The sequence below is a fragment of the Phyllobates terribilis genome, unplaced genomic scaffold (genome assembly GCF_046119375.1).
Source record: "Phyllobates terribilis strain yellow unplaced genomic scaffold, ASM4611937v1 Scaffold_12__6_contigs__length_324123572, whole genome shotgun sequence".
In the NCBI taxonomy this organism is placed as follows: Eukaryota; Metazoa; Chordata; class Amphibia; order Anura; family Dendrobatidae; genus Phyllobates; species Phyllobates terribilis.
This window is the reverse complement of record NW_027362772.1, coordinates 20,662,746-20,690,738: the sequence shown is the minus strand read 5'-3', so window position 1 is coordinate 20,690,738 and position 27,993 is coordinate 20,662,746. Positions and strand designations below refer to the sequence as shown.

The window sequence follows — 27,993 nt, the reverse complement described above, 5'->3', positions numbered from 1 at the left end:
ATCTCATACAGGTGCATCTCACTAAATTAGAATATCTTCAGAAAGTTAATTTATTTCAGTTCTTCAATATAAAAAGTGAAGCTCCTATATTATATAGAGTCATTACACACAGAGGGATCTATTTCACGTGTTTATTTCTGTTAATGTTGATGATTATGGCTTACAGCAAATGAAAACACAAAAGTCATTATCTCAGTAAATTAGAATACTTTATAACAACAGCTTGAAAAATGATTTTAAAATCCGAAATGTCCTACTGAAATGTCTGTTCAGTAAATGCCCTCAATACTTGGTCGGGCTCCTTGTGCATCAATTACTGCATCAATGCGGCAATGTGGCATGGAGGCGATCAGCCTGTGGCCCTGCGGAGGTGTTATGGAAGCCCAGGTGGCTTTGATAGCCGCCTTCAGCTCGTCTGCATTGTTGGCTCTGGGGTCTCTCATCTTCCTCTTGACAATACCCCATAGATTCTCTATAATAGATTCTCTATGAGGTTAAGGTCAGGTGAGTTTGTTGGCCAATCAAGCACAGTGATACTGTTGTGTGTAAACCAGGTATTGGTACTTTTGGCCATGTGGACAGGGGCCAAGTCCTGCTGGAAAATGACATTTCCATCTCCAAAAAGCTTGTCGGCAGAGGGAAGCATGAAGTGCTGTAAAATGTCCTGGTAGACGGCTCCTCTGACTTTGGTCTTGATAAAACACAGTGGACCTACACCAGCAGATGACATGGCTCCCCAAACCATCACCGATTGTGGAAACTTCACACTAGACCTCAAGCAGCTTGGATTGTGACCTCTTTTTTTTTTTTATCCCTACAAAATAACATGATCACAGGTTGGGATCACAATGATCAACTGTGAAATGTGGGAGAACATGGCAGTAACTGCTAAAATTCCCTGCAGCGCCACCACAGGAGGAATAAGGTATTACAATATTCTCTTTCGAAACAATCAGCCGTCCATGTAATGTATAATTGTGTTAATGCCAATGATAATATATAAAGCTGACAGCCTGGTAATACACGTGATGATTATTTTATATTATAACATACATAATAATATCAAGTTTTCTCACATTTACAGAACTTCGGGTGGCTCTCCACAAACCACACAAAAAAGGAGAAAAAACTCATTCATATAAATGCATTTTTGTTAATGCAAGCCAAAGCTCCACTATATGCACTGGGATCTGCCAGTGATGTCTACAACACATGTGCCATCACGTCCTCCATAGACATATGTCCTATCTGGCCAAGCTGTGGGGACCAGTAAATGGACAAAAGCAAACCTACCATAAATGAAGCCCATTCTCCTGCTATAGGCTCCCTATTGGGGTCCCTTCCCTGCTTGGTCCCATTCTCTTTGCTATTGTGTTGGGAGACCCATTATAGGACTTTACTCCATATATGGGGAGTTGAACCAAGGGTCTTCAAAGGGGTCTATAGGAAGAAACACATGGCAACGTGGCTAAATCTGGCCCCATCATGGGCAACCTATTTGTGTCTTTGCTTTGAGGACCTCCCTTTATATATCTACTACTTTTAATGGTGGACTCCAAAATGATAGCGAGCAGCCAACCAGCGGTTTTCTATGTCCAACTTATTTCTGCATCTATTTATTCTATCTTTGCACTGAAAATTGTTTTTATATGATAAATATATGTAGTCTTCTTCGAAGAACCTAAAACAAGTCTGTGCATTACAGAGAGGTAGTATTTTCTTCATATCACCAGACACCTACATATATGCAAGCGACAGTCACCAAAACCAGAAGATGCCAGATGTCCACCACGTATTCAAGGTCTATGTGGTTGGAGTGGATTTATCTTGAGATACTTTGAGAAACTAGACATAATAAATATCCTAGAAGCGAGAAGCTTAGCAGCAGGACTACCAGAACTAATAATAATAACTAATAACATAAAGGGTTGAAGCAAAAATATGAAATAAAGATGAGACAATTTAATAAAGCAAGGAAATTATAGAATCGTTCAATGGCTAGAAGGTGGCACCAGCGGAGATCCATCTGGGAATCGCCTGCGGAGTTCACTGAAAAACAAAAATAGGACGTCACATTTTTTTTTGTATTAGAATTGGAACCTCGAATATTGCAAAATTCAGAAAATTGATGAGTTATGGTTATATGTCGGCCATTGTGATGACTCCTTACAACACGGTAACACAGTTGACGAACATCTACTCAATTTTTAATGGAGTTAGAAATCCGCATAGATCTCTATATCAGAACCTGTCGATCACATAGATGTATCATAACTCTTCTCACTACGACCTTTTAGATTCCCTTTGACCTCCGAGCAGAAACTATATATGATTCTTCATCTTCATGAGCGCAACGATGCTCCCAATGTGCCACCACTGCTCCTCCTCTATGCCGTGCGCTCCGGAATGAAAAAGTTCCCTTAACACCGAACTCTCCTAGTCTGTAGAGCTCCTCATGAGAATGTTATGTAACACTTTCCTTCCCAGAACACCAATCACACAGCTTGGAAAGTGTTGTTCCCCTCTCCATTAGGCTCTACGACTGCCATGAATTGATGCCCAGTGGTCTTGGTACCTCCATTACTCTAATAAATAAGGGTGGGCTCTGTACTTCTCAGATATTTATCAATTTGAACAAAGTTTTCCAGGCACATTTTGTTAGTTATTTTCCAACTTTAGGGCACAGTATTTGTAAAGTGAAGGCAAAACTGAACTAAATATTGTAGATGAAGCTGCAATAATACTCTGTATAGCAACAAGATCATATCTCTGTCCAAGAGGTTGTCCCATTTGGGCAAATTCATTGGATATCTCAAGTCAGGGAATCACATCTATTTTGAGATTGGGGTCTTGGTGCATTGTCAGTGTATGCATGGCTCTCTCCATGGGATAGTCAAAAGTTTCAAGATAGATGTGGTCACAGCGGTGGGAGTCTCATCTACTGGACGTTCATGACATATCCCACCAAGAAGTCATACATATCCCAGATGGGAATAATTCTCAAATATGAAACAGTATCCTGCCGGCTTTTAAGCAGCTGATTGGCATTGTGCTGAAATTAAATTAGTCTATCGATTCTCCTCTACTAGATCAGCTACTCTCAGGGCACATACTGAACACCAGATCTGTCCTCCAGCCTCCTGTGCAGACAGATGGACTGGTCTGGTCACATTCTTCAACAGTAGCTGACATTGTTTGGACAGAAAAGCTGCACAGTCCTTCAGGGGAATGGTCAGCTTCACACATTCATGGTCGGTGTACGGACTGCGATGTACTTACTGGTGACCATGAGGCTACTAAGTTCAGGACCGTACATGACAGATGTCTGGAACCAGTATAAGGGCCACAAAGTGATGTCCTTAATAATAAACGTGGGCAGTCACTTTAAGTTATGATGTAGTTCCTACTTCTGCTAGAAAAGATTTGTTACTTACCGCAAATACAAAAATGGCAGCAAAAAAGACGATTGGAATTGCAAGTATACTGATGTACTGCAATGATTGTCCTCGGCTACCTTTAAATAAAAAAATTAATATTTAGGGGTCGTCCGATTACTTAAAAAGATAGATAAGTAACATTCAGAATGCATAAAAATATAAAGAAGAAAGTCCTCACCTTACAATTTCCATACCTCTCCAGTGCTGACATTTCCCGGGTCCCCACCGGTCTCCACTTCCAGCTTAGTCCAGATTTGACTGTTTGATCAGTCACATGTCTGAGCAGGAAGTACAGAGAATGGTGGGGGACCTGGGAAGTATCAGGACAGGGGTGGTGGGGAACATTCAGTTGGATATTATATATTTTAATATTAAACCCCACAGGCCATCCAAGTCATGTCCTCACCTGCAGTGTTTTCTGTAGATGTGCCACCATCAGACTGGTGACTTTGTATATGGCTCACATCCATTGCAATTTTCTGACACACTGCAATGAAAAAACAATTCTCATTAGACTAGGAGTTCGGATCTTGAGACATCTTGGCTGCAGAGACAGTATTAATTCCTAGAAGTTCTCTAGACCTCGAGGATACATCAATATATTGGATAAAAGTCAAATGAAATGAACAATCCAGAGAAAAACAGTTGAATAATTGGAGAATTCTTGGACTGGAAGCCAAATTCATTTTTCAGGGGTCTTTAAAGGGAACCTGTCAAGTCAGATATGGGGTTAATCTGCAGGTTAAAAGCTTTATGAAGGTGCCCGGCCACTGTACTGAAAGTGCGGCACCTGGGAGAAAATGAGCTATACTTCTTCCAGGAGCCGCCAGCTTTCAGTCATAGAGGTGAGGCTACAGTCGCCACTTACAGCACTGTAAGCATGCCCTGGCACTGACTGACAGCTACTGGGGCAGTGCATTTGTGCAGAGTCGGCTGCCAGTCAGTACCGGGCAGAAGAATAGTTACAGATGGAGATCTTTCTCAGAGGTTTGTTCATGCCTACATCCTACGTAAAACGTAGTACTGTTATGGTGATTCATCATGAGAAACTGCTTTGCACCATTTTTAGCTGTGTCCTCTTGTCCTTGGCTTGTAGGGTGCAGGATACAAACACAGTCTGCACTCGAGAGCCTTCTTTTATATTGCTCAATATATTATGGACTTTTTCCTCCAATTGGGAAGATTTGGAGCAATCCAGAAGACCTGTCGCTTTATGAACTGCTGTACGGACACTTTATAGCTTCCAATAAGGTCCTTATGGACTAATGTGGCTTTCAGAAGGTTTACTAATGGGCAGAAGGACTTGTCGTGGATAGATAAAAATGGACACCTTCTTCTGTGGTCATGACTATTGCGGTGGTCATGACTTTGTAACACTTAGGACTTCTTAAGGTGCCCATAATGTGGCCATGACTTTGTAACACTTAGGACTTCCTGAGGTGCCCATAATAACAATTACCTTGGCACCTTCTTTGTCGCTGTCCAATTTTTACAGGGCTTATTGGATGCCTATACAGTAAGTTATGGACCTTTTCCTGGGATTAGGGTCACTTGGGGCAATCTGGAAGTCCTAGCTATCAATGAACCATCTTATCTTGAGTCCATCATGAGTAAATGGTTAGCACCACTCTCCATCTACTTCTCCTTGTTAAAACCTTTGGACCTGTCAACTCCTGAAGACCTGGCTACTGAGCCTATTTAATGCTACCCACTTTGATGTTCACTTCATACCTGCAGAATTCATATCCACTCGGTCACTCGTGCCTCGTCCTTTCCCATGTTCAACCCACAAAGGTTCAAGATCTTTGTTTCCATTTTTTCTATAGGAAATTTCCAGCAATTTCAGGTTCTTAAAACAAGCGAAGCAATTCTTCATTGCTTCAGCACTCTCAGGACAAAATGTGACTTCATTAAAAATGACGGGATCACCACCTTTCTTGATGACAATTGGGAAATCAGTGACCGGGACGGTAATAGTACAGCTTTCTACAAGAAAAGGAAGAGCAGAAGTTATATGCAGCCATGTATGGTGCCATATTACAGACAGAGCAGTCCCATAGGTTTCTGATTGGGTGGACTGCAATTAAAGGGGATTTCTAGAGACAGAATTGGGGGTCCTTCATATTGTTGTGCCAATCAAAATGGCAAATAGTGGCCAAACAAGATGAAGAAGAAAAGAGCAGAAATAGGAGTACTCAATAACTGAGGTCCACAAAGGTGGTTACCACATAAACTTCTATGGTTAAAAAAATCCTTTATCCTCAAGACGTATTTACCTTTGCAGATAATATGATCTATTGTTCCCTATTAGCAGCAATCTCAAGCTGAAAAGAAGCCAACAATAAGTCAAGAGGTTGATTAAGGAGCAGAGCCAAAAAGTCTCATGTGCCAAGTGCCAAGATGAAGCTTAGCACACGAATGGATGACATTGGTGGCTGATTTAATCAGAGTTTATACTGTAAATAATTAAATGAATGGGCCGGATTGTACAACACCCTAGAGAAGCGATGTAGCAAACGGAGCAAATAAAGAAGTGTCTGACCAGAAAATCTAATGTGAATTGTAGGGGTTTTTGCTCTCAGGTAGCAGCTTGGACATGCATAAGGCACAGGGTTTTTATATCAAAACACAATAAAGTTTATTGTCATTCATAGACTTTACAGGTCCAAAATGAAAGTAGCCTTTCTCCAGCACAAATGAATAACCAAACAGTCCTTTCTCCAGGTTGATTGAATAACCAAACAGTCCTTTCTTCAGCACAAATGAATAAACAAACAGTCCTCTCTTTTGGATAAGGCAAAGTAAATAAAATGACCTCACAAACTTGGTATTACAGAAACCTCTCAGTCTGCAGTACAGACTATCTGCCAGCTCTGTCTTTCTCCAGCCTCAGCACACTATTTCTAACCAGATGCATTTTATTAAGCTAGAAAGACCCAGACTGGAGATGGCGACCTTTCCCACCCAGGTCACTCTTTTGGTCCCACCCGCTCTTTTGGTCACTCTTAAATCTCTGACCCCAAATGAGGAAAACAGAAAGATAGATGCAGTAGATAGATAATTATCTATTATAATAGAAGATAGATAGATAGATAGATAGATAGATAGATAGATAGAGCGGTGTTAAAAAGTGTTTGCCCCCTTCCTGATTTCTTATTCTTCTGCATGTTCCTCACACTTAAATGTTTCAGATCACAAAACAAATTTAAATATTAGACAAAGATAAAATAAACGCAAAATGCAGTTTTTAAATGAAGGTCTTTATTATTAAGGGGGAAAGAAATCCAAACCTACAGGGCCCTGTGTGAAAAAGTGATTGCCTCCTAAACCTAATAACTGGTTGGGCCCTCAGCAGCAACAATTGCAATCAAGAAATTTGCGATAACTGGCAATGAGTCTTTATAACGCTCTGGAGGAACTTGTGCTGCTCATCGTGTAGTTTAGTCAAATTGGAGCATTTGCGAGCATGAACCGCCTTTTTAAGGTCATGACAAAGCTTCTCGATCGGATTAAGGTATGGACTTTGTCTAGGCCAATCCAAAGTCTTAATTTTTTTTTACTTAAGCCATTCAGAGGTAAACTTGCTGGTGTGTTTTGGACCAAAGTTCTGTTGCATAATCCAAGTGCTCCTCTTCAGATTCAGGTCATGGACAGATGGCCAACATTCTGCTTCAGGATTTTTGGTAGACAGCAGAATTCTTGGTTCCATTTACCACAGCAAGTTTTTGAGGTACTAAAGCAGCAAAACATCCCCAGACCATCACACTACCACCACCATATTTTACTGTTGGTATGATGTTCCTTTTCTGAAATACTGTGTTACTTCTACACCAGATGTAATGTGACATACACCTTCCAAAAAGTTCAACTTTTGTTTTGTCAGTCCACAGGTTATTCTCACAAAAGTATTGGCAATCATCAAGATGTTTTCTGGCAAAACTGAGACGAGCTTTTATGTTCTTTTTTTCAGCAGTGGTTTTCGTCTTGGAACTATGCCATGCATACCATTTTTGCCCAGTCTCTTTTTTAAAGTGAAGTCATGACCTTAATTGAGGCAAATATCAAAAGACTGACCGTCACTTCCAAAGCAGAAAACTGGTGTGTACAGGTGCTTACTAAGAGCAGCCATCTCCTTATATAACTAACATATAAAGTAACACTCTGCAATGCTAGGTACGCAAATAAAAACATGAAATGTGACTTGCATTACTGCTCAAGAAAATAGAAATAAATGAGAAATCTTAGCGCATAAATTGGCCAATTCATGTGCACCCGGTAGCCACGGTAAGGCGTTTCTCATTGCCAGGAACTTATCTAATGGGAATCCTCTCTTAGAGACTAAAGTCTGCATGTGTATGGGAAGGTAGGATCCTGCTGTAATTAAAACCACCTGAGGCTTAGGGGTGGAGTGTTCAGTCAGAAAGCCTATGCATACAAATATCAAAAGACTGACCATCACTTCCAAAACAGAAAACTGGTGTGTACAAGTGCTTACTAAGAGTAGCCATCTCCATATAAAGCTAACAAATAAAGTAGCACTCTGTACAAATAAAGTAGCATATGTGTACCCGGCAGCCATGCCGTATCGTGGCTGCCAGGTACACATGAATAGGCCAATTTATGGGCTAAGATTTGTCAGTTATTTATATTTTCTAGAGCAGTAATGCTATTCAATTTTCATATATTTCATGTTTGTATACTATAGCGCTATAGAGTGCTACTTTAGTTGTTGCTTAACTGAGGTAAGTGAGGCCTGCAATTCTTTGGATGTTGTTGTGTGGCCTTTTGTGACCTCTTGGATGAGTCGTCGCTGCACTCTTGGGGTAATTTTGGTAGGCCGGCCACTCCTGTTCTATGTTTTCGCATTTGTGGATAATGGCTCTCACTGTGGTTCGCTGGAGTCCCAAAGCTTTAGAAATGGCTTTATAACCTTTTCCAGACTGATAGATCTCAATTACTTTGTTTCTCATTTGTTCCTGAATTTCTTTGGATCGCAGCATGATGTCTAGCTTCTGAGGATCCTTCGGTCTACTTCACTTTGTCAGGCAGGTCCTATTTAACTGATTTCTTGATTGAGAACAGGTGTGGCAGTAATCAGGCCTGTGTGTGGCTGGGGAAATTGTACTCAGCTTCTCAAAATGTGATAAACCACAGTTAATTTATGTTTTAAGGGGAGAGGGAGGAGATATAACTTTGTCACACAGGGCCCTGTAGGTTTTGATTTCTTTGTCCCTTTATAATAAAGACCTTCATTCAAAAACGGCATTTTGTGGTTACTTGTGCTATCTTTGTCTAATATTTAAACACTGTATACGCCATACGCACCACACACACACTGTATATGCCGTACGTACCACAACACACACACTCTGTATACTCCGTACGCACCACACACATACACACACACTGTATATGCTGTACGCACCACACACACACTGTATACGCCGTACGCACCACACATACACACACTGTATACGCCGTACGCACCCCACACACTGTATACGCCGTACGCACCACACACATACACTGTAAATGCCGTACGCACCACGCACACTGTATACGCCGTACGCACCACATACACACACACACATACACACTGTATACACCGTACGCACCACATTCACACACACACTGTATACGCCATACGCACCACACACACACTGTATACTCCGTACGCACCACACACACACTGTACATGTCGTACACACAGAACACACACACACACACACTGTATACGCCGTACACACCACATACATTGTATAGGCCATACACACACACACTGTATACGCCGTACACACCACACACACAAACACTGTATACGTCGTACGCACCACACACAAACACACACTGTATACGCCGTATGCACCACACACACAAACATACACTGTATACGCCGTATGCACCACACACACAAACATACACTGTATACGCCGTATGCACCACACACAAACACACACTGTATATGACGTACGCACCAAACACACCCACTGTGTACGCCGTACACAAAGCACACACACATTGTATACAATGTACACAACACACACACACACTGTATACAACGTACACAACACACACACACTGTATACGCTGTACGCACCACACCCACATCCACTCTGTATACACCGTATGCACCACACACACACTGTATACGCTGTACGCACAACACACACACACACACACACTGTATTTGCCGTACGCACCACACACACTGTATACGCTGTACACACCAAACACACACACACTGTATATGCCGTACGCACCACACACACTGTATACGCCGTACGCACCACACACACTGTAAACGCCGTACGCACCACACACACACACTGTATATGTCATACACACAGAACACACACACACACTGTATACGCCGTACACACCACATACATTGTATAGGCCGTACACACACACACTGTATACGCCGTACGCACCACACACACAAACACACACTGTATATGACGTACGCACCACACACACTGTATACAACGTACACAACACACACACACTGTATACACCGTACACAACGCACACACACACTGTATACAACGTACACAACACACACACTGTATACAACGTACACAACACACACACACCGTATACACTGTACGTACCACACACACTGTATACGCTGTACGCACCACACACACACCCACTCTGTATACACCGTATGCACCACACACACACTGTATACGCCGTACGCACAACATACACACACACTGTATTTGCCGTACGCACCACACACACACTGTATACGCCGTACACACCAAACACACACACACTGTATACGCCGTACACTCAACACACACACACTGTATATGTCGTACACACAGAACACACACACACTGTATACACCGTACGTACCACACACACTATATACGCTGTAAACACCACACACACACCCTCTCTGTATACACCGTATGCACCACACACACACTGTATTTGCCGTACGCACCACACACACACTGTATACGCCGTACACACCAAACACACACATTCTGTATACGCCGTACACAACACACACACACTGTATACAATGTACACAACACACACACACTGTATACACCGTACGTACCACACACACTGTATACGCTGTACGCACCACAAACACACCCAGTCTGTATGCACCGTATGCACCACACACACACACTGTATACGCCGTACGCACAACACACACACACTGTATACGCCGTACACACCACACACACACACTGTATACTCCGTACGCACCACATACACACACTCTGTATATGCCGTACACACCACACACACGCACACACTGTATACGCCGTACACACCACACACACACACTGTATACGCCGTACACACCACATACACACACTCTGTATACGCCGTACATACCACACACACAAACACACACACTGTATACAACGTACACAACACACACACACCGTATACACTGTACGTACCACACACACTGTATACGCTGTACGCACCACACACACACCCACTCTGTATACACCGTATGCACCACACACACACTGTATTTGCCGTACGCACCACACACACTGTATACGCCGTACACACCAAACACACACACACTGTATACGCCGTACGCTCAACACACACACACTGTATATGTCGTACACACAGAACACACACACACTGTATACACCGTACATACCACACACACTATATACGCTGTAAACACCACACACACACCCTCTCTGTATACACCGTATGCACCACACACACACTGTATTTGCCGTACGCACCACACACACACTGTATACGCCGTACACACCAAACACACACATTCTGTATACGCCGTACACAACACACACACACTGTATACAATGTACACAACACACACACACTGTATACACCGTACGTACCACACACACTGTATACGCTGTACGCACCACAAACACACCCAGTCTGTATGCACCGTATGCACCACACACACACACTGTATACTCCGTACGCACAACACACACACACTGTATACGCCGTACACACCACACACACACACTGTATACTCCGTACGCACCACATACACACACTCTGTATATGCCGTACACACCACACACACGCACACACTGTATACGCCGTACACACCACACACACACACTGTATACGCCGTACACACCACATACACACACTCTGTATACGCCGTACATACCACACACACAAACACACACACTGTATACAACGTACACAACACACACACACCGTATACACTGTACGTACCACACACACTGTATACGCTGTACGCACCACACACACACCCACTCTGTATACACCGTATGCACCACACACACACTGTATTTGCCGTACGCACCACACACACTGTATACGCCGTACACACCAAACACACACACACTGTATACGCCGTACGCTCAACACACACACACTGTATATGTCGTACACACAGAACACACACACACTGTATACACCGTACGTACCACACACACTATATACGCTGTAAACACCACACACACACCCTCTCTGTATACACCGTATGCACCACACACACACTGTATTTGCCGTACGCACCACACACACACTGTATACGCCGTACACACCAAACACACACATTCTGTATACGCCGTACACAACACACACACACTGTATACAATGTACACAACACACACACACTGTATACACCGTACGTACCACACACACTGTATACGCTGTACGCACCACAAACACACCCAGTCTGTATGCACCGTATGCACCACACACACACACTGTATACGCCGTACGCACAACACACACACACTGTATACGCCGTACACACCACACACACACTGTATACTCCGTACGCACCACATACACACACTCTGTATATGCCGTACACACCACACACACGCACACACTGTATACGCCGTACACACCACACACACACACTGTATACGCCGTACACACCACATACACACACTCTGTATACGCCGTACATACCACACACACAAACACACACACTGTATACAACGTACACAACACACACACACCGTATACACTGTACATACCACACACACTGTATACGCTGTACGCACCACCACACACCCACTCTGTATACACCGTATGCACCACACACACACTGTATACGCCGTACGCACAACATACACACACACTGTATTTGCCGTACGCACCACACACACTGTATACGCCGTACACACCAAACACACACACACTGTATACGCCGTACGCTCAACACACACACACTGTATATGTCGTACACACAGAACACACACACACTGTATACACCGTACGTACCACACACACTATATACGCTGTAAACACCACACACACACCCTCTCTGTATACACCGTATGCACCACACACACACTGTATTTGCCGTACGCACCACACACACACTGTATACGCCGTACACACCAAACACACACATTCTGTATACGCCGTACACAACACACACACACTGTATACAATGTACACAACACACACACACTGTATACACCGTACGTACCACACACACTGTATACGCTGTACGCACCACAAACACACCCAGTCTGTATGCACCGTATGCACCACACACACACACTGTATACTCCGTACGCACAACACACACACACTGTATACGCCGTACACACCACACACACACACACTGTATACTCCGTACGCACCACATACACACACTCTGTATATGCCGTACACACCACACACACACACTCTGTATACGCCGTACATACCACACACACAAACACACACACTGTGTATGCCGCACGCACCACACACACAAACACACACTGTATACGCCGTACACACCACACACACGCACACACTGTATACGCCGTACACACCACACACACGCACACACTGTATACGCCGTACACACCACACACATGCACACACTGTATACGCCGTACACACCACACACACAAACACACACACTGTGTATGCCGCACGCACCACACACACACATACTGTATACGCTGTACGCACCACACACACACTGTATACGCTGTACGCACCACACACACTGTATACGCCGTACGCACCACACACACATACTATATACGCCATACGCACCACACACACACACACACACACTGTATACGCCATATGCACCACACACACTGTATACGCTGTACGCACCACCACACACACTGTATACGCCGTATGCACCACCGGTAGCCCAAGACAATGGACTTATGCGTGACCAGTGTGGTGTTGGGAGATCTCTGGAGGAAGAAGGGTGGGGGCTCTTAGCTGCGGCAAGACCTCACACCCGTCGGTGATTGTGGACTTATTATGGACCTTAGGAATAACATGGATTTTTGATTTGGTATGCTGCCTGCCTTAATAAATCCAGTTGGATCGTTCTTAGTCCGGTGGTCTCTTCTTGCTCTGCCGCATACCCCGTCACACACACACTCTGTATACGCCATATGCACCACACACACACACACATTGTATACTCCGTACGCACCACACACACACACACACTGTATATGGCATATGCACCACACACACACACACACTGTATACGCCGTACGCACCACACGCACACACACTCTGTATAAGCCGTACACCACATACACACACACACTGTATACTCCGTACGCACAACACACACACAGTATACGCCGTACGCACCACACGCACACACGCACACACTCTATACACCGTACGCACCACCACATACACACACTCTGTATACGCAATATGCACCACACACACACACATTGTATACGCCGTACGCACCATACACACGCACACTGTATATGGCATAAGCACCACACACACTGTATACGCCGTACGCACCACACACACAGTATACGCCGTACACACCACACACACACACATACTGTATACGCTGTACGCACCACACACACACTCTATACGCCATACACACCACACACACACCGTATACGCCATACACACCACACACACACCGTATACGCCATACACACCACACACACTGTATACGCTGTACACACCACACACACACACTGTATACGCCATATGCACCACACACACACTGTATACGCCGTATGCACCACACACACTGTATACACCGTACGCACCACACACATACACTGTATGCGCTGTACACACCACACACACACACTGTAAACGCCGTACACACCACACACACTGTATATGCCGTAAGCACCACACACACTGTATACGCAATATGCACCACACACACACACACACACCGTATATGCAGTATGCACCACACAAACACACTGTATACACCGTACACACCACACACACACACAGTATACGCCGTACACACCACACACACACACATACTGTATACGATATGCACCACACACACACTGTATTCGCTGTACGCACCACACACACACTGTATACGCCATACACACCACACACACACCATATACGCCATACACACCACACACACACACTGTATACGCAGTATGCACCACACACACACTGTATACGCCGTATGCACCACACACACTGTATACGCCGTACACACAGAACACACATACACACACTGTATACGCCGTACACACCACATACATTGTATAGGCCGTACACACACACACTGTATACGCCGTACGCACCACAAACACACACTGTATACGCCGTACGCACCACAAACACACACTGTATACACCGTACGCACCACACACACACACAAACACACACTGTATACACCGTACGCACCACACACACACACAAACACACACTGTATACAACGTACACAACACACACACACTGTATACAACGTACACAACACACACACACTGTATACACCATACGTACCACACACACTGTATACGCTGTACGCATCACAAACACACCCACTCAGTATGCACCACACACACACTGTATACGCTGTACGCACCACATACGCACACACTGTATACACCGTACACACCACACACATGCACACACTGTATACGCCGTACACACCACACACACAAACACACACACTGTGTATGCCGCACGCACCACACACACATACTCTATACGCTGTACGCACCACAAACACACTGTATACGCAGTACGCACCACCACATACACACTGTATACGCTGTATGCACCACACACACTGTATACGCCGTATGCACCACATACACACACACTCTGTACACGCAGTATGCACCACACACACACTGTATACTCCGTACGCACCACACACACACACACACACTGTATACGCCGTATGCACCACACACACACTGTATTCGCCGTACGCACCACCACATACACACTGTATACGCCATACACACCACACACACTGTATATGCCGTACGCACGACACACACTGTAAACGCAGTACGCACCACACACACACACTGTATACGCCGTATGCACCACACACACACACTGTATACGCCGTATGCACCACTCACACACACACTGTATACGCCGTATGCACCACTCACACACACACACTGTATACGCCGTACGCACCACATACACACACACTGTATACGCCGTTTGCACCACACACACACACACACACTGTATACGCCGTACGCACCACACACACACATACTGTATATGCTATACGCACCACACACACACACACACACACACACTGTATACGCCGTATGCACACCACACACACACAGTATATGCCGTACGCACCACACACACAATGAATACGCCATACGCACCACACACACACTGTATATGCCGTACGCACCACACTCACAAACACTGTATACGCGATACACACCACACACACACACTGTATACGCCGCATGCACCACACACACACACACTGTATACGCCGCATGCACCACACACACACTGTACACCCCATACCCATCACACTGTATACGCTGTACACACCACAAACACACACTGTATACGCAGTATGCAACAGCACACACACACTGTACACAAGGAAAGCACCACACACACACACTGCACATGCCGTACGCACCACACACACACTGTATACACTGTGCGCACCACACACTGTATACGCCGTACGCACCACACACACACTGTATACACTGTGCGCACCACACACTGTATACGCCGTACGCACCACACACACATTCGCATACACACACATTGTATATGCTGTACGCACCACACACACACACTGTATATGCCGTATATAATCTATAATAGATAGATGATAGATAGATAATAATAGATAGATAAATCTTGTGTACCATCATTGTATGTATCAGGTGTCAAGTTCTCTTTTTTCTCCTCCACGGATGTTTCTTTCTTCCCTGCGAGTAAATGATACAATGTTGCATTAGATAAATAACTTGTGCGTTACGTTGTCTTTGTTCAGTGAGTTCAGGTTGTTCCCGTACTGTAATGGTGTCTATCGTACAGATGTAGGCAGCGGCAGCAGGACGGCTGTGATGCACTGGAGCATTAGCGCAGCGTAATTCTTAGTAGTGTGAATGAGAGCGAAGTATCTACTGCACATCACCACTACGTGCAGCCGTCATGTTGGCTGCTGCTACATCTAATGTACTGATTGAATGTACAATTGTGGGTTTCCATCCTTCAATAACTCCATCAATTCTCAGAATGGAGGGGATGTGATTCCTTCTTCTTTTCTCCGCACACTCCCGTCATCCTTGCACGGGTAGTGTCAGTCTGTTAACAGGTGACCCAGAATGACATTAGACAGAGGAACCAATGAAAACCCCTTCATTCCAAGGCTCCTTGGTGGTCCTCACAAATGAATATCCACCAACAGTGACAGAATTAATCAAATATTATGTTACCCCTTAGGATGATGAGAAAACCCACAGAATATAAGGTTATAGCAAATCTACAGCGATCTTCACCTCTCAGATTAGCGCCAGGGTTTTGTTCTATGGATCTCTTTTTCCGGAGTCTCTGACTCTTGTTGATGAAGTAGTTACAACCTGTGGCTAAAAAAAAAAAAAAATTATGTTTCTTAATATTAGTTTGTAAAAAAATTGGTATATTTGTTATATCATCATACTGGGAAAGCTTAGCAGTTATCATGGCCACCACAATGGCAGATTTAACACTGACTGATCTACAAAATCCTGAGGACTACCCTTTTTTGAGAGTTGTGGTAGCAGGCATTTATTTGTCGCAAAGTTTTGCCAGAATTTCTAGCACATTAACAAAAAACAAGATTTTATTGTTTCCACAAAATAACATTTTTACCTTCAGAAGTCATTTTTATAAAGGTCACGTCTCCATTTCCTCTTCTCGGTTCGCCCCAAACCTCTATAACGGCAGCACTGCTACAGATAATCTTCAGGAGAGATGTCTCTTCAAAACAAGCCGCGCAGGAGTCGGAGATGTGGACTTTTTCTGGGCAGAATGTGGGTGTTTGGAAAGTGATCCTATGATCATTATGGCTGAGAGTTAAAGGACAATCCGGCACTGGAACAGACTGTGTACAAATCATCGCTGATGGAGGAAAGTAAAAAAGCAAATATATTAGATATTGAATTGGATTGAAATGAACCATTGTAATAAACACATGAGAATTTCTGAAGGAGCAAGAGCTAGATGGAAGAGAAACACGAGGCGTCCTGGATAAGAGATTGTAGATGAAAGAAGAGCTGCGAAAGGGAAAAGGAAGAAAGCTGCTCGAGAGGAATGGAGAGCAGTTCGTGGAGAGGAAGAAAGTATCCGGAATGGAGAGCAGTGGTTGGAAAGAAAGAGAACTGCTGGAAAGGAAAAGAGCTGAAGGACAGGAGAGTAGTTGATGGAGATAAAGCTGCTGTACAAGAGAGCAGATGCTGAAAAAGCAGTGAACTGCTGGACTGTAAAGCAAAAGGGAAAGAGTTCCTCTTTAAGAGTGTAGTTGCTGAAGACAGTGAGTCAATGGCAAGGAGAACACTTGCTGGGAGGAGAGGTGCTGCAGAGGAAGTGAGCTGTAGTTGTTATACAGAAAGAGAGCACCAAGACAGAAGAGCAGATGCTGTAGAGGAATAGATCTGCTGAATAGGAGGACAATTGCTGCAGTAGCTGAGAGCTTCTGTAGGGAAGAAAAACTGCTGGAGAAGGGATCTGCAGGACAGGATAGCAGTTGTGGGGAAAAGAGAGGCTGGAGAAGGGAGCAGTAGGACAATAGAGTAGTTGTGGGAAGAGAGTGGCTGGAGAAGGTAGCTACAGGACAGGAGAGCATTTGTGTGGAAGTGAGTTCCTGGAGAAGGCAGCTACAGAACAGGATAGTAGTTGTAGGAAGAGAGTGGCTAGAGGAGGGAGCAGTTGTGCAGGAGAGTAGTTGTGGGGAGGAGAGCGGCTTGAGAAGGGAGCAGTAGGACAGTAGAGCAGTTGTGGGGAAGAGAGCAGCTGGAAAGGGCAGCTGCAGGACAGAAAATCAGTTGTTGGCGACTGGAGAAGGCAGCTGCACAACAGGAGAACAGTTACGGGGACGAGAGCTGCTGGAAAGGGAGGTGCAGGACAGGAGAGCAGTTGTAGAGAAGAGAGCTGTGGGAGAAAGGAGCTGCAGGACAGGAGAGCAGTTGTAGAGAAGAGAGCTGTGGGAGAAAGGAGCTGCAGGACAGGAGAGCAGTTGTGGAGAAGAGAGCTGTTGGAGAAAGGAGCTGCAGGACAGGAGAGCAGTTATGGAGAAGAGAGCTGTGGGAGAAAGGAGCTGCAGGACAGGAGAGCAGTTGTAGAGAAGAGAGCTGTGGGAGAAAGGAGCTGCAGGACAGGAGAGCAGTTGTAGAGAAGAGAGCTGTGGGAGAAAGGAGCTGCAGGACAGGAGAGCAGTTGTGGAGAAGAGAGCTGTTGGAGAAAGGAGCTGCAGGACAGGAGAGCAGTTGTAGAGAAGAGAGCTGTGGGAGAAAGGAGCTGCAGGACAGGAGAGCAGTTGTGGAGAAGAGAGCTGTGGGAGAAAGGAGCTGCAGGACAGGAGAGCAGTTGTGGAGAAGAGAGCTGTTGGAGAAAGGAGCTGCAGGACAGGAGAGCAGTTGTAGAGAAGAGAGCTGTGGGAGAAAGGAGCTGCAGGACAGGAGAGCAGTTGTGGAGAAGAGAGCTGTAGGAGAAAGGAGCTGCAGGACAGGAGAGCAGTTGCTGTAGGTAAAAGAGCTTTGGCAGAGAAGGAAAGCTCATGTGGAGAAGAGAGGCTGGAGGGAAAATAGCTTCTGTGAAAGAAATGTTGCAGGGGCAGAAGAGATCTGCTGGACAAGAGATCAATTGCTGGTGGAAGAAGAGCTTCTGTATAGAAGAAGAGCTGCTAATACAGAAAGAGAACTTCTGGAGAGGAGAAAAGTCTCTAGAGGGAGAAGAGCTTTCTGTAGGGAGGAAGAGCTGCTGATGATGAAAAGAGCTGCTGCAGGAGTGATAAATTGCACATTAGTATTCTGAGCACAGTCTGCAGTTTGAGAGACAATTTAGTAGATGCATTTAGGTTGTACTAGTCCTGAATTACATCTAAACGGTGTTCCAGTCTAAAGGAGTCAGGAATATAGCAGAGAAAATATGCACAGTTTTGCAGCAGTCCAGCCAAAATAATACCAGTGATCTCCTATACACCAGTTGTTGGCTATCTCCTGCTCCATTGAGTTAAAAAAAGAAGCTGTCGTGCTTGAGTTTTATGGGAGTGATGGAAAGAGCAGAGAGAAAAACAGCAGAGAAGAGACGGTAAAACATATACTTACCAGACTGAGCGAGCTGGTATCTAAGAACGGAGCAGAGGGCAATGAAGAAAAGGCCTATAAATAAGGAACGCTGATTTAACTATGGTTGGGACTGGCTGCATCTTCATCCTGAGCTCAATTCACTTGTTACATTTGATTATAACCCACAAATATATCATAGTAACATCTACCACCACCTCGATGTGGAGCGTCAACCAAAATTATACAAACTGTATGAAGAATAGAAATGTTGATGGCCACTGACGACAGAAGCTTGTAGTCCTGGTTACAGTGCTGGCAGGTGGAGTATTTTCTAGCTAACATACCGGCACAGATAATGGGGGATCTCTGGGCCAGTGCCATTAATCTACGATGTAGCCACATGGTGACTGGCCAGTTATGTGCCCTTTGTGTTAGGTGCCATAGGGAGGTGATGAAAATAACTAACTTCATCCTTCACCAAGTTTTTTGGATACAGGGACAGGTCAAAAAACGAGATCTTTGCCTGAAGAAAAGCCCAGCTACCCATTAAACTCCGCAGAACTGTGGCCAAAGGCTGAATTTCTTCGATGACTTACCATTTCTGACAGCTTTTTTAGGCAACGTAAGATGAAATTTTCCAGACAAAATTCCTAAGGTAAAAAAATACCAATTAGGAGGAGAAGAGAATCAGTAGAAAGGGTCCATATGATTTACAACCAACGTTAAAGTATTTTTTGAAGGCGGCATCAGGAAATGACCCAGAGCTAACATTATAAATAGGCCAAACATCGGGTCCAATTATCAGGGGCGCAAAAAAGGCAATTGTTTCAGAGACATCAAAGACGTCAAACCATTTATGGGTTCCTCAGACATCCAGTTCAAGGGGTACAAACCAGACCCAAAGTGGGAAATTCAATAAGTCCCACCCAACCAGCACCACCTTTTCTAATAGTAATTTTCATTCTAGAGATCTAGCGATCTGTAGATGACACCATTGTGGTATATAATAAACCACTGGAGGCCCCACGATGTTTTACCAAAAAACAACATTGGGTCAGATGAAGCCCTTTAAATAAACTCTTCTGCTTCAGCCAGGAGTCATCTACTTTGGCTATCACCAATTTTTGAGTTGGATTTGGCCTGAAAAACGTACCTGGTTTTGTACGTGGACCCTTGACAAGCACCACTGCCTTTATCTTTTTGCTTTTCCTTTTTCTCTGCCTTTTCTTCTTCTTCACCTTCGTTTCGACCGGCAGTGGACCGGAGGACTCTGGCTCTGCGGTTATTTCTGGGGGTGGTAAAGGCTCCTTGTCGGGATCCTGTTTAATGTTCAAGGGTTGCTGTAAGACATCTGTGGTTTTGTCTGTGCAAAACCTACAAAAAATGGCAACACAAGACCGAGCCCTCATTATCTTCATGACATTTAAGGAAGCTGTGACCTTATCATTAATGGGACAGCACCAATATGAAAGATTGAGCCAAGAACCTAATTCTGACCCTGGTGGTCCTAACTAGTGTCGATACCCCAATCTAAGTAAGTCTCATTGATGACTACTTGTTTTCTCTCCAGCACCCACTTTTCCCCCTGTCCCGGCTTCCTATCTCATGTATCTATGTGGAACAAAGTCAAATGTCTGAGAAAATTCAAGGTATTTGATATCTACAACCTCACCTAGGTCCAGTCTAAAACTTATCCCATAATGGAACCTATAGGTGTTGTCTACTTTGTACAATTGTTTTTTTTTTGTGCAAAGATGATCAACTGATTTCACCCCAGTGATCAGTTGAAATCTGGAAATTTAGCAGCAAGTGCTCAATTTCCCTGCAGCACTCCCGCAGGTGAAATAAAGTATTACACAGTGCTCATTTAGAGTAATGACATGTCAGGTCCTCAGAAAAATAATAGAAATTTCTCTACTGTTTTACTAGATGAGGGTCTTGAAAAGGGGGCTCCTTCCAACCTGACTACCAACTTTAATAAATACTCAAAGAAGACCCTAGAAAATTCTAAATGTCTTTCATATATTTGGGTGGTTTCTGATTTTGACACACAGAAGATATTACATATTGGTGATATTCCCTTACCCCTCATTTGCAGGGGGCTCATTGACCATCATGGTGATTTCTGCAGGACTTCTGTGGAGGAAAAACAATTGATACACATGTATATAAAGTACAGTATATAGTGACAACCATTGCTCTTTATACAATAATAACCACACGTATCATGTACAAAAGCACGTTCAAATACAACACAAGACACATCTTCCATGAAATGTTAGCTACATGCCCAACCATTTCTACAAGACTGTGAAGGCGTCTGTGGGGATTTTTGCTCCTTCATCCAGAAGAGCATTTGTGAGGTCAGACCCTGATGTTGGGGGCAGGCTGGGCTCACAATCTCCATGAGCTTTGGGCTCATGTTCTTCCCTCCATGTCTGTATGGACCTTGTGCACTGGGCATAGTCATGGGGGACAGATAAGGCCCGTCCCCAAACTGTTTCCACAAAGCTGAAGCTACAATTGTCCACAATGTCTTGTGTTGAAGACTAAGATCTTCCATCACTGGAGCTGAGGGCCCAATGTCGACCCCTGATAACAGCCCATAGCATTATCCTCCTCCACCATCTGTACAGCACAATGCAGTCAAGGGGTAACGTCCTCCTAGAATCACCAAACCCAGACTCCTCCATCAGACACAGATAGAGAAGTGCGATCATCACTGTACAGAACACGTCTCCTCCAGAGTCCAGTGGTGGCAGCTTTACACCACTCCATCCGACACTCGGCATTGTGCTTGGTGATGTACGGCTGCATGCAGCTGCTCTGCGGGGGAGAGGTGTTTGTGCTGATACCAGAGGAGTTCTGAACTCTGCAGTTATGGGGTCAGCAGAGCAGTGGTGACTTTTCTGTCTTCTGCTAATCAGCACTCAGCCCCCCGTTCTGTAAAGTTACGGCGTCTCCAATTCATGGCTGAGTTGCTGCGGTTCCTTCCACTTCTCACTAATATCACTCACAGGTGATGGGGAAGATTAAGGAGGAAGAAATGTGATGGACGGATTTGATACCCCGGTGGCTCCTATTATAGGACCGCGCTGGAATCAATGAGCTCTGCACCACCAGCACTTGGTAGTAAAGGCAGACGGCATGGCGGGGGGCCGGAAGTTATACACCAGGGGCGAGGGGCTTGAAGTTATACATCAGGGGCGAGGAGTCTGGAGGTTGTACCCCGGGGGGGCAAGGGGCTGTAAATGATACGTTGTACATCAGGGGCCAATGGAGCTGAAGAAGAAATCCGCATTCCATGATAAAGACATGTATCAATACTTTTCTCTTTATAGTGTTCGTCTTTGTCTTATAGTGATATCTTCAGTGCGATGATCGCTTTCCTATCACCTTTCTGACCACTTACTCTTTTTCCTTGGAAGGAGAATCATCAGCAATTATGGCCATGTCTGCCGAATATCTGCTGAGAAAATAGAGCAAAAGATAAAATTACTAAACCGTTCCAGTTCTTTTCTCATCATCTGAATTCTAGATAATATAGATATTACAACATTGCGTCTCAAGGAGCATTACACCTTCAGAGTATCCATACGAGTCTCTGGCTTTTATCATCACGTCATTAAATAGGTATAGAATAAAATAATAAAAGTAACTTCTTGACTTCCAGCTGCCACCACTAGATGGAGCTTAGGAGCTTACTAATTGTAGGTGTGTCCTAATGGAGCAGAGCTGCAGTATAAAGCATTAAAAAATAGCATCCTGAACCCTTGATAAAAAAAAAAGTTAAACTACTTCAAACATGTAATGCCCTGCGGACAAAGCACTAACCAAGTTGGAGAAAAAATGCAGTATGCATTACTCAGGACGGTCATTTCACTATAGAAATTACTTTACTGATTACTCATAGTATGTGTTATTAATAGAAGGTGGAAACCGGAAATTCCCTGACAGCACAGCAACAAGACAGCAAATCAGCAAGATCCGCAGTGTATCACTAGGGCGAATGTCATGTTCTGAGATGAAAAGTTTGCACAGAGTCTGCAGGGAACAAACTTACATAATCACCGAGTTCATACCTAGCAGATCAGAGTGCCTCTCCGGTTGCTCCTGTATTGTAACTTTTTGCATAGTCCCACAACTTTAAAGGGGTTTTCCACTTAAACAAAACTTGTAATACCCCCCCCCCCCAAAAAAACAAGCACAAATATTACTCTCCCCACATTCAGTTCCAGCTCTCCACCACTGTCCTGATCTATTTGTTTTGGCTCCCTCCAGTGGTGATATCTCAGCTACAGCTCACATCACCCCTGCAGCCAATCACTGTCGAGTAAAAATCAGTGGGCACAAGTAAGAGAATTTTTACTGTTTGGGGGCATTACTGTTTTTTGGGCATTATCACTTTTTGGTGCACACATGGGCATTAATACTTTAGTGGGAACACAGGGGTCATTATAGTTTAGTGGGAACATAGGGGAATTAATACTATGTTAGTATTAATGCCTCATTGATACTAAAACTATCAAAAGGACATTATTCCAGTCCAGAGGGTATAAAGGGGGCTTTCCTACTTTTCAGGGGGTACATTAGTGGGCATTATTACAATGTAGAGGCAGGGTCATCTCATTATCATTAGAGGTCAGGGTCAGCAGAGTCATCTAATTATCATTAGGGGGCAGGGGCAGTAGGGTTATCTTATTATCATTTGAGGGCAGGGTCAGCATATTTATTTACTATGCTTTGCTTGCACAGCACTATCATGTTCCACAGTGCTGTACAGACCTTTTCATCACTGTCCGCATTGGGGTTCTCAATCTACATTCCCTATAAGTATGTATTTGGAGTGTGGGAGAAAACAAGAGTACTCGGAGGAAACCCATGCAAACAGAGAGTGAACATACAATCCCCTTGCAAATGTTGTCCTTGGTGGGACCCCAACACTGCAAAACTACAGTGCTAACCACTAAGCCACCATGCTGCAAAGTCATCTCATTATCATTAGAGGGTAGAGTCAGCAGAGTCATCTCATTATTATTAGATGGCAGAGTCAGCAGGGTCATCTCATTATCATTACAGTTTGGGATCAATAGACTTGATATGACTCTGTATAATGATATTGATTATCAGTAGAGGGCGGGGTCAGCAGAGTCATCTCATTGTCATTAGATGACATGGTCACTTAGGGTCATCTAATTATCATTAGAGGACAGGGTCAGTAGAGTCATCTCATTGTCATTACACAGCAGGGTCAGTAGAGTCATCTCATTGACATTAGAGGATGGGGTCAGTAGGGTCATCTCATTATTATTAGAGGGCAGGGTTAGTAGAGTCATCTCATTATCATTAGAGGGCAGGGCCAGTAGAGTCATTTCATTATCATTAAAGGGCAGGGTCAGTAGGGTCATCTCATTATCATTAGAGAGCAGGATCAGTAGAGTCATCTCATCATTAGAGGGCAGATCAGCAGAGTCATCTCATCACTAGAAGGCAGGGTCAGTAGGGTCATCTCATTATTATTAGAAGGTGTCAATTTATTTATAGCTCTATTGTACTGCCTAAATTTACAATTATTACCTTATACTAAGGAAATGCATAAAGCTACTCTGGTATCCCACCATCTCTAGGGAAGCGGGTTGTACTCCTCCTCTTTCTGGGAAATGTAATGACCTAAAACATGTCTCTGTACCTTGGCTCCCTTACATTACTACTGCTTTGAAGAGAAGAGCACACCCTGTATGCAGAGAATATAGGAATCAATTGTGACTCCAATATGGCCGCTCAAAGAAAATGTTGAAAATAGAAAATAGAGATAAAAAATAAACACATTAAGGGAGATTTACCAAACTAAGTACACCAGAATTCTAGCTGAATTTTTGAGTGGAAAATTATATAAATGCTTTGAGGTTATGTGCACACAGTGCATTTTTGGTGCATTTTTTCAGCACAAAAAGGGGCCAAAAATGCATTGTATACCTTATCCCATGACTTCCTATGACATTTTGCAAGTTCTGTGCACATGATCAGGAATTTTCCTGAGTGGATTTCATATGCGGAAAAAGATGCAGCATGTCCATTCTTTGTGTGTTTCCGCATGCGTTTTTTCCTATGCAATGCATTGGAAAAACGCATGGCAAATCTGCAGGCAAAAACGCACAAAAACCGCATCAAAAATGAGTGTAAAACGCTGCAGATTTTCCACAGCATTTTTGCTGCCAAGAGATGCAGAAATTTCTGCAAGCAATTCGTGAACGTGTGCACATAGCCTCAGCCAGGTTTATATGCGTTTTAGGTACTTTATGACCAGTACTAGAAAATGATGCAAAATAATGAGGGTATGATTTAAAATGCAAAAAACTTTGTTGCAAAATGTTGGTCTAATGTTAGCCAATCAAGAGGTGGCATAAGGAAGAGAACCGTATCTAACAACATGTATCACTTTAATGAATGTAGTCAATCTCATGGGTACTGGCATATCCAGATTGGCCCTGCCAGTGGTGTGTGGCATTGCAGGGGACAGATTTACCCCCATAACGGTCCCATCTATGGAGATTAAAATTATGTAAAAAATATTCATATATAAAACACCTGGATAGTTCTAAAGAAACCAAATAGTCCCCACTGCAAAAAATAAGATATTTCTGTCAATCCCTTCACTGGCTCCCCATTACTCCAGTTCAAAACCCTAACCATGGCACACAGAGCCATCCACAACCTGTCTCCTCCATATATCTCTCACCTAGTCTCCCGGTACTTACCCGCACGCAACCTCCGATCCTCACAAGATCTCCTTCTCTACTCCCCTCTTATCTCCTCTTCCCACAATCGCATACAAGATTTCTCCCGTGCTTCCCCCCTTTTCTGGTACTCTCTACCCCAAAGCATCAGACTCCTGCCTACCGTGGAAACCTTCAAAAGGAACCTGAAGACCCACCTCTTCCGACAAGCCTACAACCCGCAGGAACCCTTGCTCCACCACACCGCTGCACTACCAGCTCTGCCCTCACCTACTGTATCCTCACCCATCCCTTGTAGATTGTGAGCACTCGCGGGCAGGGTCCTCGCTCCTCCTGTACCAGTCAGTGACTCATTTTGTTCAAGATTATTGTACTTGTTTTTTATTATGTATACCCCTTTTCACATGTAAAGCGCCATGGAATAAATGGCGCTATAATAATAAATAATAATAATATATTTTATTATATAATAAAAAGAAAAAAAACCTACAAATAATAGGTATCCACACGACCATAAAACCAGGAGAATTGATTTAACAGTTTTTTTGGTGTGAAACATAAACAGTAAAAAAATATAAACAAACAAAAGAAACCAAACGTAAAATTACCTTTTTTCTGTATTTGCATAGCAGGAAAAAATATGATAGAAATTATACAGAAATTGACTTGTACCTCAAAACTGAGCTAAAAATAATTATACAATGAAATAAAGTCTCAAACAGCCACGACAGCTAAAATGTGTAGAGGCAAAAAAAAAACTATAAAAAATAGATTGATCATTAAGGGCTTAATGCAGTAATAATCAATTAGTATTTGTGTCCTACTGACTGATGGCTAAATATACAAAAGTTGCAGAAACTAAGCAAAGTTCAACAAAAGTAGTTGTTTAGTGACCCCAGGGAACATTTTGATACAAGTGTTGCAGAAACTTTGTCAAGTCTTCTTCCCTAGTCTATCGACAGTACTATCTATCTATCTATTATCTATCTATCATCTTTCTATCTATCTATCTATATATCTATCTATCTATTATTATTATTATCTATCTGTATAGGCCTAGAGCTACGCCATTTTGACAGGGACAACGCCTTTGAAGTCTGAGGACTTGTCACCACATCTGCGGCAGAACGTCCCGTATCGATGCACTACAGACTGACGGATATGACAGGTGAGCAGAAGACTTACCACCACTGGTGTCCCGGGATCTGTGCGACCTCCGCTGTCACTTCTTTACTTGTCAGAAGGCTTTACTGTTCGATAAGCGTCTCTTCTTACTTTCCTTTTTAGCTTCCTGATTAGGGAAGGACTTTGAGGTGTCAACGCCCACAG

The 27,993-nt window shown here is 43.9% G+C and overlaps 1 protein-coding gene across 3 annotated transcripts; it reads right to left on the bottom strand.

Moving 5' to 3' along the window:
• Positions 1–127: 127 nt before the first annotated feature.
• On the bottom strand, positions 128–27,993 carry LOC141171948 (uncharacterized). Of its 3 annotated transcripts, none has more exons than XM_073655671.1 (13): positions 27,850–27,993; positions 23,340–23,393; positions 22,013–22,063; positions 21,081–21,301; positions 20,524–20,577; positions 19,967–20,020; positions 17,514–17,762; positions 17,162–17,248; positions 16,526–16,588; positions 5,169–5,423; positions 3,844–3,924; positions 3,435–3,514; positions 129–2,049 (listed from the first exon to the last, which is right to left on the bottom strand). In XM_073655671.1, exons 2-13 carry the CDS (start codon positions 23,378–23,380, stop codon positions 2,047–2,049), a joined length of 1,239 nt encoding a protein of 412 aa, XP_073511772.1. In that variant the 5' UTR covers positions 23,381–23,393; positions 27,850–27,993; the 3' UTR covers positions 129–2,046. The 3 variants fall into 3 exon arrangements, with proteins under 3 accessions (XP_073511773.1, XP_073511772.1, XP_073511771.1); XM_073655670.1 differs by having other exon boundaries at positions 130–2,049; positions 23,340–23,396; XM_073655672.1 differs by lacking the exon at positions 19,967–20,020 and having other exon boundaries at positions 128–2,049; positions 23,340–23,396.